Genomic DNA, 15,933 nt, shown 5'->3' on the forward strand with positions numbered 1-15,933 from the left:
AACTAGAACAAAAATAAAAATTATCAACATGGATGTAATACAAGGCTTTATTATCAAATATAAGCCTGTATACTCTGTTTATTTTTTCTTATAGTATGAAAGCGTTGACACTGATTTTATATTTTCTTATAAGAATTAATAAATTCCAAATATTTTTTTTTCATGGTCAAAAAGTTTGGTGTCAACATTTTATGCTCAACTGTTCAAAAATGGTTGATCGGTCTCTGCTGATGCTGGTAACATTGCACTGGTGTCTGTCTGTCTGTCTAAATTAATATAAAAAAAATGGGATCTGACTTGTGCTGTAAAGGGGAGGCAATATGGTAAGAAAATGACATCCAAGTGTCCCCTGTTATGCTACAAGAATCATGTGTAATGTTATTATTATACTTTTATGTATTATACTATTTTTAGAAAATGCAAAAATGGCGCTTTGTGAAATGCTTCACAAAGCGCTGTGTTTCTGTTTCACCAGTAAACTGTCATATGAAATATATAAAACCTAACTTTCATGTAAAAACATTTTTTTAAGAGCTTTAGCCAAAATTGGTGTCACAGTGTCAAAAGGGTGTAAATCTTTCCTACACAGACAATTAAACAAACCGCCGTGCCTTTATTGTGGAAGGGAGGAAGTAGTTTCCAGCAACATAAGCAACGACGCTAACTGCCGCCATCTTGTGGCCAATGTGTGAAATGAGCCGTTTTCTTAGTGTAAAACTTTCCACAGCTGTCCCACAAACGTTGATTCGTGGTACAAAAACGATAGTTGAACAGACATGATGACAGAGTTTGATATTTTGTGTAATGTCGCTCTTTTTTTTAACGTCCTCTGAGCCGCGCAGGTGTCAGCTAAATGAAAGTGAAAGTAAAAGTGAAGCGGGTGCTGCAGACACTTCAGCTAGCTGTGCTCTGTGGAGGAGAAAGATATACGGTAGGTAATCTAAATTAATCCCGATTAACTCAATTTAAAATACATTTTAATGCGTCACAGGTGTATACACAGGTAAATGTGAAACGGCAACAAACCTAAACGGCCTATTACTGAAGTTACCACCTCAATTAAGAAAGCTACAATGAGAACCAGCAGCTGCAGATATGATTTATGCTCCAGAGTTGCATTAAATAGCTGTAAGGCTTTGTTAATATAACTATAACAGGTATTAGTGTTAACGTTTTGCTCATATTTTCCATAAGTGTGATGTAGACAGTTTGAAAAACAGCATCGTTTTATCCCCGGAGTCAGAAAATGTGTCTCTGTGGTACTTAGAGTAGATTAAATTAAAAATGCAGGACCTATATTTTTACTTTTTTGCATATTTTATTCAGTGATTAAGATATATTTGTTGAGAGTAACCCTAAGACTGCGAGAGTGGGTGTAAATAAACAAAAACTGAAACCAAAAAACGACACAAAGTATAATAAATAGAGAGGAAATGTGGTTATTTTTAGCCTTTTATTGTTTGGTCCAGTTTGTTATTACACCGTGTCAGGTGAGGTTTTGGTCCAGATGTTTGCGGCTTGAGGATGACCTCATGATCGTGAGCCAAATGCTTCACAAAGCGCTGTGTTTGTTCTGTAATCTCTCCTCTGAAGTCATGAAAAATTAGGCTCCTGACTAGTGTTATTACAGTATAAAATTTCATATTACTTTACCTTTTTATTAATTTTAAATTTTTAGTTTCAGTTTACGCTAGTTTCACTTTGTTGTCAGATTTGATCCTTGCATTTTGGAATAGGAAAGGTTTAGTTTCAGTTCAGTTTTACTTTTTATTTTCTCTGATATTTTCTATATTTATTAATTATGTTCTTATAAAACCACTTAAATGAAAGTTGGGCCACAGTAGCAAAGGTCCTAAATTAACCAAAAGTCATTCAGGCACACACACAGTCATACATAAACACATTAAACTTGCGCAAATTATGTACCAATGAAATAGAATATTTTATAACAGAATTACATGGAGAGATGTGAATTTAAACGTACACCTACGAGATCTAGTTTCCAGCTTCTGTGTGTGTGTCAGACCGATGCATGACCACTGATACGGAAACTTCATTTGCGGAGAATGGTTCCTTTTTTTATTTAAACGTTTGTGATGAAGATTAACAGATTAGATATGTCCTCATCAGCCACTTGTATCGAAGTACCAGAGGAGGCAGCTGATAACTGGCAGGTTCTGAGTACTAAAGACTGTAGAGGAGCTAGAAACACTAAATATCATGTAAACATCTCATGCACATGAGCTAGTTGCACCAAAACGTCCTGCTGCTTGTTGGAAATGTGATCACATTTACATTTTTAAATGCATAAAGTTCTCGTTTTCCAAATTCTAGTTATTATTTTTATTCCACTAACTAAAATGTTTTTTTTCACTACTAGTTGCAATTTTTTAGTTTGTTTTAGTTAACTGTAACAGCTTCAGTGCTGACAAATACCCTTCATACTACAATAATTAATTTAAAAAATGTAAATAAGAAGATGAAACAAATCAAGCAAACTCTAGAAATTAAATGAAACTAAACTAAACCAGATAGAAATTAATAAAGAAAATGTCTATTTAGTGTTTAAGTTTCTATTTTCATCTTCTTGTGGAAGGAAAAACGTTAAGGACCATTTACACAGGGACCAATTAACTCATCATGCATTGTTTTGCAGATGATGGTTGGCCACTAGTGGACAGTCCGGGCTCCATGTAGTATTTACTACCAGGTCATACGCCAGTCAGTGGTTTCCTGTGCACTCATTGTTAGTCGCTCACCTTGAAGGTAATGGCCGTTTGCTTCCTGTATGAACGGTTTTTGGTTGAAGTAGAAGCTTTTCAATCTGATTTAACTATTTTCCTGTGAAAGAGAAAAAGAAGATACTCAAATCAACCAATCAGAACGGTGAAGTTCAAAAGAATCAGCTTCCCACTATGAGCTGCTCACACCTGCAATAGTTAACTCTGAACCTTAACTCCTGTTCACCCGATTTTCCCCCTCAGGCATTGAGATGATTGGGATTAATAGTTAAATATTTTACAAAAAGACACACGTTTGGGAAATATAATTGTTTTCCTGATAAAGTAAATCTAGATTTTAAGACATCTTTTCTGAGTGACTGTAATACTTGCTGTTGTAGGATCCGATTGAGCCTCCTGCGTTTTCACCGCCAACCGAGGGTAAAATGACGGACGTGGCAGCCTCAGGATTTTTCGTCCTTGTTTTCGATGCAGTTCTGGGTTCATCGCTGTGGACCGGGCTGCTGCTGCTCGACTGCTCCAGCTGTGGTGGACTGGAAGGCGTGTGGGCCTTTGGAGCTGTAAAATGGGTTTTCCTCCATGTTTTCATCTCTGTGCTGACTGATGGAAAGCCCCAGCCTGTCCTGCGCAGGTTGGTGGCGCTCCTTTGCCTTCTTCCTCCCGTGTTTGAAAGTGGACGCTTCCTTAAAGCGTCTCCATCTGAGCCTTACTCGGGCCCATCTCCCAACCTCAGCATGCTCCTCTTGGGCCCGATGGCCTCATCTCTGGCCTGTTTAATTTGGGAAAAGGGCCTCAGTGGGAATGGAAAAACAAAAACGGACAGCGTCAAACTGGATACCAGTGGGCTGCTTATGAGGACACTCAAATATTTCAAACCAGACACTCTCTACCTGATTGCAGCGTTCGGTTTCCTCATCTTAGGAGTCATCTGTAAGTATAAAACATTCCCATTTTATAGTGTGTTAGATAGAGCACATGTGTTTATTACAGTGTAAGACATATGGATCAGAAACATGCAGGCAGAAGTAGCCGTGTTAGGATCAGAGGGTGGAGGGCAAGCTTGTTAGCAAGCACCCCATTTTTTTCTTCATAGAGGAATTTTTGTTGCGTAACAATCCTCAACCTTGTGAACATGACAACAGCTGAAAGTAGCTTTTAATCACAAAGGTGATTAAAATGTCAAGTTTCAAAACACCAATATGGTGATTGTGAAAATCTCACAGCAGGACTTCACTAACCAGTGAGTGGAATGATTGTGTCTACATTCATCTTTTATACTGTTTATTGGTAATGCTAATGATGGCAGCGTGGAATATTGCAAAGTAGGGAAAAGTGACAAAGACGGGAGTGCAAAGTGACCACAGCAGATAAAACAGGAAATTACTTGAAACAGAGAGTCAACAATCACAAGTATTTGTAAAAAGAATTAAAGAATAAAAGCAACATTAGGAAAAAAGGCATGGATTCAAATTGCAAGACGTAATTCACTGCTTTGAATGACTAACTATGATAATATAAATTGTCAACTGACCGATTTTGGTTAAAAACCTCATAAAATATTTCTAAAAGACCGGACTTGCTGTTCTGTGTGCATCAGAGTGGAAACAGAAGCTGCAGAAGTTTGTTTATAGGTTAGGAGGCCTTGAATGTATCTATTTGTCTTCTTCTTCCTGGAATCCAAATCCTGTTAGACCTGAAAGGTCCTGCATGTTACTTCATTCAGAGAAGTAAACAAAACTTCTCTTTTACTCTGTTTAAGGTTTTTTTCTATTCAGCTTGAAGAGAAGGAACCTTTGAGTCTATAAATCCTCTCTAAAACACAGTATATAAGTAAAAAATTAGACAGAGAGAGCAGATTTTCTCCTATCATTGTTTGCTGATAGAGTAAAACCATCGATTCCTGCTGCTGAGTCTGTGTGCTGGGATGGCAGAATTAGCCAGGTTGGAATATTTGTTCCAAAGACCAGCACAGATTTGAACCATTCGATTATGTCCACAAAGGACAAATCAATATGAGAGACAAGTTATGTCAACTTAAGCATGTTTTAAGGTCCACGTGCAGGTTTTGGCGTTTTAAAAAAATAGGCTGGGCAAGATGATTTCACCATGACAGCACTTTTCGTGCCTGCAGCATGTCCTGGCACCTGCTCATCCAAGATTAGTCACTTCTGCTAAGAAACTCCTACAAAGAGGGGGCTGGCTTAAAAATGCACAGTCTGTTTTTTATATACAGTCTATCATCAGCACTCATAACATAGTCAGTAACAAATGTGATTCCCACCACACACTACATGTCCTTAAATACTCACTACGGTTTAACACTGCTTTCGAAATAAGTTTTTAAAAAGTTTGTTGACTTTGTCCCTGTTTACCTTTATACCTGTCATTCATCTTTCCTCACAGGTGATACGTTTATGCCGTTGTATCAGGGGAAGGTCATTGATATGCTGAGTGGTAAAGTACTTGAAGCCGGCTTTGGTTATGCGCTCGGAGAGCTGGTTCTCATTTCTCTCGGAAGGTGATGAACCAAAACTGTTCCCATCATTTCTTTGTCTCTCAGATATTCGTAGGAAGAGCATTTATTTACTTGGCATCTCTCTGATTTTTTTGTCTTTCCATCTTAACAGCGCCCTCTTCTCTGGCATGAGAGGTGGTATATTTATGTGCACCTTGGCCAGACTGAACAAGAGGCTGAAGCATTTGCTGTTTCACACCCTCCTGAAGCAGGAAGTGCAGTTCTTTGATGAGAACAACCCCGGTGAGAGGAGCATGACATGTCTATTAAGATATTTAGGGACTGCATGAATTTGCAGGGTCAACAATGCCAAAGGTTCCCCTAATGAAAATATTAACGCTGATTTAACCCTCGGTAAATTGAGCACCATCTTAAAATGCAACTAGTGTCTAAAAAACCTCATAATCTAAAACAAACATTGAAGCTGTGCAGATTTAAGCGGTTACTGAACTCTGTCCTTTTCTCTGTTTCACCATCCAGGTCGTCTTTCCTCCCGCCTGCACTCTGACGTGGACAGGATGGGCCGCACGGTAGCGCTGAATGCTAACGCCGTGGTTCGCAGCACAGTAAAAACCTTCCTCATGTTGGTAGTGATGTTACGCCTGTCCTGGGAGCTCACTGTGCTCACCTGCATAGAGATGCCACTCTTAGCTGTAGTGCAAAACAAATACAGCACCTTGTATAAGGTAGGTGTAAAAGGACGAAAAAACAGCCAGACTTTTCTTTATCTTTTTTTGATGAGAGGAAGAAAAATGTTTGCAGCTGGAAAGAATCAAGGATATTAAACTTTATTTGTTGATCCTGATTTGTTGACAGGAGCTGAAAGAGCAGATTCAGGACTGCCAAGCTCAGAATGCAGACCTGGCTTCCCAAACGGTCAGCGGGATTCAAACCGTCCGCAGCTTCAAGGCCGAGGAAAACGAAATCAAGAGATATCAGGAGGCTCTGGAGCAGATGCGCGTAGTCAAGAGACGTTCAGGAATCTACAGTTCAGTCTTTCTCCTAGTGCGGAGGGTAAGGCGACAGTCATGTTACAAGCAAGGGAACATGTTTCATTCTCAGCTCTAACTGCACATGTGCTAATATTTAAGCACCAAGAAGAAACTGTACCCTGGTTTCTCAAAGCATTTTAGTATTTCCCCAGTATTTGATATGTGCTGACCAGGGTTTTAATAGTTTTGCAATTTTCATTAGTTTTTATTTTTATTTAGTTTTGACTTCAGATTTTCAATTTTATATCAGTTTTAATTCGTTTTTACCAATTGTTTGCTAGTTTAGTTTAGTTTTTATTTTTTGAAAATCCTTAGTTTCAGTTTAGTTTTGATTAGTTTCAGTTTAGTTTTAGTTGTGTTTGCAATAATTAAGTGTAACAAAATCCCAGTTTCATCATATCAGTCATTCTGCTCATCCTTTAGTATGTTGCTATTCCAGCTACCATACTGCACCCTGGACAGGTCGCCTGTCTGTCGCAGGGCTAACACGCAGAGACAGACAACTCACATTCCCACCTATGGGTTCTTTAAATAAATAAATAAAGGCAGATGAACAACCATTGATACCAGGCAACTATAAAATGTATATCTTGGCCCCAATGAGACTATTAACTCTTGCAGCACCGGGTGTTCGTAATTTTGGTTCAAGTGAATTGATAAACTTTTTGAAGGCAATTGACTCACACAGTTGTGTAGATATCCCCGTCCTGTTGTCTCGGGATGCATCACGCTGCCTTGCCTGGGGTTAGCTTCTGTTTTAGGTAAGCTAGGTTAGCCTTCTTGTGTGAGCTTTTCAAGTGCACTTTAAGGTTTGTGGGATTTTTCCCCTTTAGAAATGTCCCTCATAATTTGTCTGTTTCCACTACAAGACACTTGCTTTATCCAAAACACAGTCATATTCAAAGTAATCCCAAATTGGACTCTGGCTCCCGACTTTTCCTGACATGATTCTGCGCGTGGACGGAGCAGCAACACAGACGACTCGACTAACGTGCTGCCACCTGCTGGCATAATGAGACACAGCAAGAAAAAAAAATCTGTAAACTAAACTTCATTTTCACCCTTGACTATTGTATGACACGCACACATCAACGAAAACTAAACACATTTTTGCTATAAATTCAGTTAATTTTAGTTAGTTTTGTGAACACTCATTATAGTTTTAGTTAGTTTTCCTTTTTTTGTTTTTATTTTTATTTCCGTTAACGAAAATGTTTTTTCACTTCTAGTTTTCATTATTTCGTTAGTTTTCGTTAACGATAATAACCTTGGTGCTGACATGATAATGGTTCCTGTTTTGTTTGTTTTTTAGCTCCTTCCAAGTAACTCTCCTCTCCAAACTCTTTATTTAGCTGGTGTCTCTGGGGATAAAGATACTGATGCTGTTACAGGCCCGCACTCTCATCTCGTCCGGAAAGCTCAGCATCGGCAGTCTTGTGTCCTTCTTCTTGTATCAGAAGCCCATGTCAGTCAATTTAAAGGTAAGCCGAATCATTTTTGGTATTTATTAACATGTAGCGCCTGTTTTTGATACTCAATGGGTTATTTATGTCGCAGGAGATTTTGTACTGCTATGGTGAAACGGTGGCCACAGTTGGAGTCATTTCCAAAGTCTTCAGCTACCTGGACAGGACAGCCAAGTGTAAGGAGGAGGGAGATTTAGCTCCCGACAATCTGCAGGGAAGAATTGTTTTCCAAAACGTCACCTTCAAATATCAAGAGAAACTTGCCCTGAAGGTAACAGTTTCCTAGTGTTACAGTGATGGTTGTGTTCGTCCTACAGTGTCACTGTTGGAATGGTGTTAATCATTCATTTGTGAGAGTTGGACAGATTTATAAATGCTGCACTGACGTCTTCTCTCCAGTCAGTGTCGATGGAGCTGCAGCCAGGGAAGATGACGGCGTTGGTGGGTCCCTCCGGCGGTGGAAAGACCACCTGTGTCAGCCTCCTGAAGAGGCTGTATGAGCCCCAGGAGGGTGAGATCCTGCTGGATGGAAAGCCGCTCCACCTTTACAAACACAAATATTTCCATCAAAAGGTACAGACGGCTCAGCCGGTTTAAATCATTGTACTAAATCAAATAATGTAGGGATGCTCCTGGTACATATGATCTCAGTACTCAATGTGTCTTTAATTGAGGCAAACATGTAATCGTATGTTAGATATAGATGCAGTTGATGGTTAAAACAGTGGGTCTATTCTAACATCAACTTCAGATAACAGTCCTCAGTTACTCAAATGAATGACACAAAGAGGTCGTCAGAAAGTTTCTTTAAAGGCATTTCTTGTTTGGAAAGCTGTCGTGTCTAGTCTTCTCTTCAGCTCAAACACTCTTCAGAGTTTTGAGGCTGGAAAATTTTTGTTTGACTGGAGCTGCTGGAGACCAGTTCTGGGGACGAGGGTGTAAGTGTATTTGATTTACTAGTAGGTCTAGATCTTAAAATAGCACGTGGACAGTGAACCTCCTTCTTTCCACACGTACCCCAACAAAACTTTGACTCTCAGGTTTTGTTCTTGTGAGACGCGTCAGCTTATTTGCTTGAATTGTTTAAATGGTGAAACCACATTAATCCTTTCTTCGTGCAGGTAACCCTGGTTTCCCAGAATCCCGTGCTGTTCTCTGGCTCCCTGAGATACAACATTGAATACGGCCTGCAGGATTGCGGCATCGAGAAGGTGAAAGAAACTGCAAATAATGTCAACGCACACGACTTCATCTCTGAAATGGAGAACGAGTACGACACAGGTACAGAGCCATCTGTGGTATTGTGCCTCACCTCAATCACACGGGACTAGAGACCACTTTGGCAACACCCTGCCAACCACTGGTTACAGTGGAAAAATGAGCATTACCTGACCAGTTCCGAGTTGTTGCTAAAGCTAATCACAAGCCTAAAGAGCGGTCAGTGAGCCCCTGGTAAACGCTGGCACTGTGAACCTCGAGGAGGTTGCTTGCCTTTTCTATATGACATAATTGTCTGTTGCTCCTTTTGAAATGTGTCATTAATACACAACTTTTATTTTGAAGACAAATGTCCTCAGTTTCCAGGAATGTGGAGTAGAGCAGAAAAGTAATAACAGTAGCTTTTAAAGAGATAAAATTAACATTGAGACGAACTGAGTTCAGCTTATTGGTCCACAGCAGTCCCAGTTTATCATGTGACCCCTTGGGGAAACGAAATCCCACCCCTGAAAGACCAGCACGCTTCTGCATATTAACTTTGCCCACAGCGGTGAAAATAATCACTGAAATTTGAAGAGTGTTATTAATGAGTACATACCTACAACATGGAGAAATTCAGATTCATGTTGTTTACTTTTGCTTTGATTGCCTTTCTTTACATGACTTCTCTATCTACTCATACTGCATATTGCAGTGAGATATTTCTCTTATAAGCCCCTTGTGTGTGTTTTTTCTTTTCATTACATCAGGAAATAAAAATATATGATAGCTACAGAGGTGATCTAACAAGGAGAAAATGCTCAAGTCAGTTAACAAAATAATCAAGTACAGAGGCACATGTGTAAAATAGATCATGATGAGCTGCAGATAGGTTTATGAAGGTTAATATCAACTTTTTCTGACAGATGTGAAGAAAGGAAAGTCAGATTTTACAGTTGTAAAATATCCATCTGGAAGCTGGTAGCCAGGTAAACCACGAGCTATGTTTCAGTAATGATTAACTGTAAAGTTGTGATGGAAAAACCTGAAGCAGGTGCATGTTTTCCACTGTCCTCTCAGATGTAGGAGAAGGTGGGGGTCGTCTTGCAGGAGGACAGAAGCAGTGCATCGCCGTGATCAGAGCTCTGGTTCGAGACCCGCAGGTCATCATTCTGGATGAAGCAACCAGTAAACTGGATGTCGAGGCGCAGCATTCAGTACGTATATAAAACTAAAGCTCAGAAACTTCCATACGACCCTCAGCTTTCCTCACGGTGACCAAACAAGGAAATCCTGCATGCAAGAAGCGTGAATGGGTTTTCTCTGTGTGTGGGTGTGAGTCAAGCAGCTGCTCTTACACATCTGGCGATGAGAAAGTTTGGGCAGTGGGCCAACAACACAAAAAGAAAAAGCAAACCTCTCTTGATTCAGATTTGGCTGGTCTCCTGTTAATCTCAGGCAAGTCTGGACCGCTTCCATCATGATTTTTAATCTCTTTGATGAAGTGCACCTGAACTTGTACCTCTAGTATGTGTCAAAATGGAGATCCTTCAAAGTTATTTTGTTTTGGAAGTGGACAAAGTCACGGGGTTGCAAATCCATTAATCCACACAGTGGCCCACACCTGATGTGAGTATGTTCACCCCAGATGACTCAGGACAGTCTCACCCTGGTCTCACTCATCACCCGATCCACTGCCTTCAGGTTTGGAAACTTGTCAGCTCGCGTCCTTCGCTCCAGAGTCGTATCAGTTGGTGTTTGCTCTGTAGGTGTGAGGTTTGTTAAGAAATGACAGAGCTCATAGTGCACGTGGTCAAAATAGGAGTTACAGGAAGTGATCTAAACATAAACTTGGGGCTGTGCTCAAAGCATCTCTCCTGAGCTGCAGGAGAAGATGAGCGAGCCACATTTAAAATAAGACAGTTTTCTAATTTTATGGGCCTGTTGCTGGAACTTGAATGAACAGAGCTCTGGCTGAGAGTGCAGAAGCCCCACCCATCTGTTTTTGAATGGCAACCAATCAGATGAAGGGGCTAAAATTGTAACTATAAATTAGAATAGAAATAACACAGAAGCTTAAAGCAGCAACATCCCCAGTCTTGACATGGAAAACAATAGCCCAAAGATATCTCTGCACACCTGAATCAGAGGCAGGTCGAAGGGAAACCTAAAGCTTTTTGGAATTTTTAGGGTTTTATGAGTTTAGTATTATTGTAAAGTTGATTTTTTTTAAGACTAACTAGTTAATCCAGAAAGTATTTAGCTGATAAACTGATAATAAACACAACCACTACCTGCAGCCAAAGAGGGGAAGAGGTCCACAAAAGAATTGTGTTTGTGAAGTGGCCTCATATTTCTGTGTTCAGGTGCTGAAGGAGATTTTTGCTCGTGGCCGGACGGTGCTGGTCGTGGCTCATCAGCTGAAGACTGTGGAGCAGGCCGATCACATCATCTTCTTGGAGAACGGCGAGGTCGTAGAGGAGGGGACGCACAGTGAGCTGATGGACAAAGGAGGGCGTTACTATCGTCTGAAGGAGGAGCTGTTCTCTCAGGACAGCCAATGACCTGCTCGTGCTTTTGTCGCACAAATACTTTCGTTTCTAGACAAAGAAGAAGTTATGTTGTTTACATGTTTGTATCATGAGAAATGAACTGTTCATCATCAGAAAACTTCAAACGGCAGAAGTGTTACTGCAATGTTTGGTCGGTCAGAGGAGCTCAAATCGTCCATCCTTGTTTATTTATCTGGGAGGAAACGTTTGAAGTGGAGAGAATATTATAATCATGACCTTTAGCTACCATGAGTAACTACATTTCGAGAGTATAGTTCATATATGCAATTTATTGGCAGTATTAGAGGAAAAATGTGGGGTTTCCTGCCAGTAAACAGTGTAAATAAATATGAATATTACTCCACATGGCAGCAGAACGGTCATGAAATAAAGTGACTCAGATTTAGAGGTTGTTTTCTGATTCTGTCGTCTCTTTATTTGCTTTAAAATGATGGAGGGCTTCAGTGTTGGTGTGCTCTGAATGTGACTGTTTTTCTCACTGCCTTTTGTGCTCCATGTGTTAAAGCTTTGCTGTGAATCACATGTTAAACTCCTAAAGAAGCCCTCGCTCTAACAGAAGCTCCTGTTAAGGTGAGACTTTGTCACTGACATTTGTCACTCCTCCTGTCAGAGTTCTCATCACCGGTGGTTTCCACCATGAATCATGGTGTCTTTTCCTGAAACTCCAGAAATATTATTTTTAGAGGATTTTGTTTGATGTACTTTTTTTTAAACTATACTTATTAAAATTGCTTTTGAAGAAAAATTGATGGAAATTTTTGAGTCCTGATCCGTTCCAGTTTTTTACTTCGGTCGTTTCTCTTCCTTATTAAGACTTCATCATTGGAGGTCAGCTTCATTTAATGTTGAAACATCATGTATACTGAAGGGTACGGAGCCCCGCAGGGGACATGGGAGAAAAAAAAATTAAGACGGACTTTTGCGAGATCTCGCAAAACAAACTCGGGATCTCGCAAAACCAACTCGGAAACGTTTTAGCCGCATTCTTCGGACGCTGGCTCGAAGCCGACCGGGAGGTCGAGGCACGATGTGCCGGGAAAGCGGTGTTTCTCCCGGCTGCAGTAGGTCTCGACCTCCCGTTAGCTTCGAGCTAAAACTGCGGCTTTGCGAGATCCCGAGTTTGTTTTGCGAGATCCCAAGTTTGTTTTGCGAGATCCCGAGTTTGTTTTGCGAGATCCCGAGTTAGTTTTGCGAGATCTCGCAAAAGTCCGTCTTAATTTTTTTTTCTCCCATGTCCCTTGCGGGGCTCCGTAGAAGGGTCACTTAGAGCAGTGGTTCCCAAACCTTTTTCGCTGGGCCCCCCTTTGTTTTACAGAAAAATGTTCGCGCCCCCCTCGCGCGCGCGCACACACACGCACGCACTAACACATCCTCCAACCACACACACACATATTTTGCTCAATTGCGGTTTATTTCACACCTCAAACATTTAGTAAACAATTAAGCAAATACAAGTAATCTGCACTAAATTACAGGTAGTAAGAAAATAAACTACTAACTCTTTTACACTACGTCCACACTTTTGAAAACGCAGCTGTTTCGTCCACGCGTAAACGGCGTTTGGAATCACCGAAAACTGAGATTTTTTAAAACTCATTTTTTGCGTGTATGTGTGGACGAGGAATACAGATTCGTACAGTTCGTCAGGCAACGTCAAAGGTATGTGGCTTTTTTCACGTCACGCCGTGCGCACGTTATTGCTTACATGAGAGGAATTGCAGAATGGCAGATAGTCAGATTAACAGTATTTTGTCTCTATCTTCAGGTTTTACACGCTTACATATAAACAAGCAGTTACTGTCCCTCCATTTACAAAGTCAGAGGCGTCACGGCGTAATTATTTTTACATGTAGTTGTTTTTTTCCTGTGTAATTATATTCAACATTTTTTTTAAAAAAATGCCTCTCTGTGCAAAATGGGTTTAAAGACATAAACAGCTGTGGGATACTGTTTGTCCGTGATTTGAACCGGGGAACAAATCGTGGCAGGATCAGCCTGATATTATTTGTATCCCACTGTAACTTTACTGTGTAAAGAGCAAACATCTCCAAAATTTCAGGAGTAGTTAGTCATTACAAGAAGTGTTGGTGAACTAAAAATCAAGAATGTGGGATCCTGTTTGTCCGTGATTTGCTCCCGACGCAGGGAAAACCAATTTTGCAGGGGAGACCAACCTCGGCACTTGTGCAGGTGAAGCCAAAGGAAGATATGCTTCACCATATTTTCTAGTCTTTGGCTTAGAATAAAGTTGGTTTGGAAGCATATTCAGCGATGCTTCATCTCCTGCTTTGCGTTTGTCTAGGCGCCCCGTGCTAGCAGTGTCCAAGCGTTGTTTTGTTTTTCCCTTTTCATGCCGCGCCCCCCCTGCAATGGCTCTGCGCCCCCCCTAGGGGGCGGGCCCCACACTTTGGGAAGGTCTGACTTAGAGAATGTGTTTTTATGTAAAGCAAAAACTGGATTTTGTTCCTTATGAGCTCCACAGTGCAGGGGAGACACAACTGTTATGGCAGGAGTCCACTTAAATGTTAATATCTCCTCCTGCTGCTGCCTCCTTTTCTATCCATGGATGATCACTGACAAGGTGATTTTTGCCTGCAAACTTTTACTGGAAGATGGAAAGAAAACAAAGCTGTAGAGACCAAATAAGTGGAATAAGATACCAAAAAATGATTTATGACCCTGTTACACTATGACACTATCAATATTCGGATTGATCCACCCACTTCCGCAGGGATTCAACGTCCGAGTGAGAGAGTGTAAGAGGGTTGAGCCTTATCAGAAGAAGGGTTAACAGCCTGTCGCTCAGTTCTGTGCTGGAGACGAACGAACTCTCAGCTCAAGCTTTGTGTCCCGGACGCGGCCAGCTGCACACAATGATCCCCATCGCCTTCTGCACTTCAACTATGCGCAATTGCGCTTTTTTCCGAGGTTTAAAGCTTTTTCAGAGGCCATGGACACGCCAGCCTGGACTAACTGCATCCACTCGGTGAGTGAGCCGTGAGAGGTAAAATAAGAGAAAACGCCTTCGCTTCAAAGCAAAGCTCCTGGGCGGGGGTCTTGGAATTGGAAGCGAGTAAACGCCCCTAAAAATAGCATCAACCGCAGAAAAACTAATGCGCTCGGTGGTATGTTAAATAACATCCGTTTGTATCGACTTAAAAGTTGCTTTTCCGTCTGCAGAACTCACCCTCAGGATTAGTGGTCTGGGGTCTAGCGTTGAGCAGTCTCAAGCTCGGCTATTTTGAGCGCAGATTTTGCAGCTAAAACTATTAAAAATCAGAAGCAAATCAGAAAACTTCACGAATCCCTGAGGAAATTCTGTGGTCACAGTCCAGGATTTTGGAAACGGCGATAATGCAACCCATAGCAAAGTGTGCATTATTGCAGTGTGTGTTGTTGTTGCTTTAGATGGAGAAGTTGTGTGGAGAGATCAACAGGCAGGAATGTTTTCCTGTGGTTAGGTCAGACCTTCCCAAAGTGTGGGGCCCGCCCCCTAGGGGGGGCGCAGAGCCATTGCAGGGGGGGCGCGGCATGAAAAGGGAAAAACAAAACAACGCTTGGACACTGCTAGCACGGGGCGCCTAGACAAACGCAAAGCAGGAGATGAAGCATCGCTGAATATGCTTCCAAACCAACTTTATTCTAAGCCAAAGACTAGAAAATATGGTGAAGCATATCTTCCTTTGGCTTCACCTGCACAAGTGCCGAGGTTGGTCTCCCCTGCAAAATTGGTTTTCCCTGCGTCGGGAGCAAATCACGGACAAACAGGATCCCACATTCTTGATTTTTAGTTCACCAACACTTCTTGTAATGACTAACTACTCCTGAAATTTTGGAGATGTTTGCTCTTTACACAGTAAAGTTACAGTGGGATACAAATAATATCAGGCTGATCCTGCCACGATTTGTTCCCCGGTTCAAATCACGGACAAACAGTATCCCACAGCTGTTTATGTCTTTAAACCCATTTTGCACAGAGAGGCATTTTTAAAAAAAAATGTTGAATATAATTACACAGGAAAAAAACAACTACATGTAAAAATAATTACGCCGTGACGCCTCTGACTTTGTAAATGGAGGGACAGTAACTGCTTGTTTATATGTAAGCGTGTAAAACCTGAAGATAGAGACAAAATACTGTTAATCTGACTATCTGCCATTCTGCAATTCCTCTCATGTAAGCAATAACGTGCGCACGGCGTGACGTGAAAAAAGCCACATACCTTTGACGTTGCCTGACGAACTGTACGAATCTGTATTCCTCGTCCACACATACACGCAAAAAATGAGTTTTAAAAAATCTCAGTTTTCGGTGATTCCAAACGCCGTTTACGCGTGGACGAAACAGCTGCGTTTTCAAAAGTGTGGACGTAGTGTAAAAGAGTTAGTAGTTTATTTTCTTACTACCTGTAATTTAGTGCAGATTACTTGTATTTGCTTAATTGTTTA

At 41.0% G+C, this 15,933-nt stretch overlaps 2 protein-coding genes and 1 long non-coding RNA gene across 4 annotated transcripts in view; 2 read left to right on the forward strand and 1 right to left on the reverse strand.

Moving 5' to 3' along the window:
• The first annotated feature begins 473 nt into the window (after positions 1-473).
• tap2t (transporter associated with antigen processing, subunit type t, teleost specific) lies at positions 474-11,549 on the forward strand. The gene is made up of 12 exons (XM_085169353.1): positions 474-931; positions 3,122-3,671; positions 5,145-5,259; positions 5,369-5,499; positions 5,737-5,942; positions 6,073-6,270; positions 7,601-7,729; positions 7,806-7,985; positions 8,114-8,287; positions 8,836-8,995; positions 9,992-10,128; positions 11,278-11,549. The coding sequence occupies exons 1-12, from the start codon at positions 854-856 to the stop codon at positions 11,473-11,475; spliced, it is 2,256 nt and encodes a 751-aa protein (XP_085025479.1). The 5' UTR covers positions 474-853; the 3' UTR covers positions 11,476-11,549.
• On the reverse strand, positions 9,981-11,658 carry LOC146512260 (uncharacterized). 2 transcript variants are annotated; one of them, XR_014875561.1, is made up of 3 exons: positions 11,541-11,658; positions 11,197-11,409; positions 9,981-10,640 (listed from the first exon to the last, which is right to left on the reverse strand). It is a non-coding gene; the product is annotated as an uncharacterized LOC146512260 (long non-coding RNA). The 2 variants fall into 2 exon arrangements; XR_014875560.1 differs by having other exon boundaries at positions 9,981-11,409.
• Positions 11,659-14,134: 2,476 nt separating this feature from the next.
• The window catches only part of acsf2 (acyl-CoA synthetase family member 2), a 56,274-nt gene continuing 54,475 nt past the window's right edge, over positions 14,135-15,933 (forward strand). The window contains exon 1 of the mRNA XM_085169354.1: positions 14,135-14,470. Coding sequence (XP_085025480.1) covers positions 14,358-14,470 — 113 coding nt within the window. The 5' untranslated portion in view covers positions 14,135-14,357. The remainder of the gene's footprint in view (positions 14,471-15,933) is intronic.

The sequence above is a fragment of the Neolamprologus multifasciatus genome, chromosome 8, assembly GCF_963576455.1.
Source record: "Neolamprologus multifasciatus chromosome 8, fNeoMul1.2, whole genome shotgun sequence".
Lineage (NCBI taxonomy): Eukaryota > Metazoa > Chordata > Actinopteri > Cichliformes > Cichlidae > Neolamprologus > Neolamprologus multifasciatus.

What these genes read in the sequence shown, in the direction of transcription:
- tap2t (XM_085169353.1), top strand. Translation starts at nt 854, where the DNA reads ATGAAAGTGAAAGTAAAAGTGAAGCGGGTGCTGCAGACACTTCAGCTA. An exon ending in GTTCTCATTTCTCTCGGAAG is followed by an intron (nt 5,260 to 5,368) that starts GTGATGAACCAA and finishes CCATCTTAACAG; the next exon opens with CGCCCTCTTCTCTGGCATGA. An exon ending in GGAGAACGAGTACGACACAG is followed by an intron (nt 8,996 to 9,991) that starts GTACAGAGCCAT and finishes CTGTCCTCTCAG; the next exon opens with ATGTAGGAGAAGGTGGGGGT.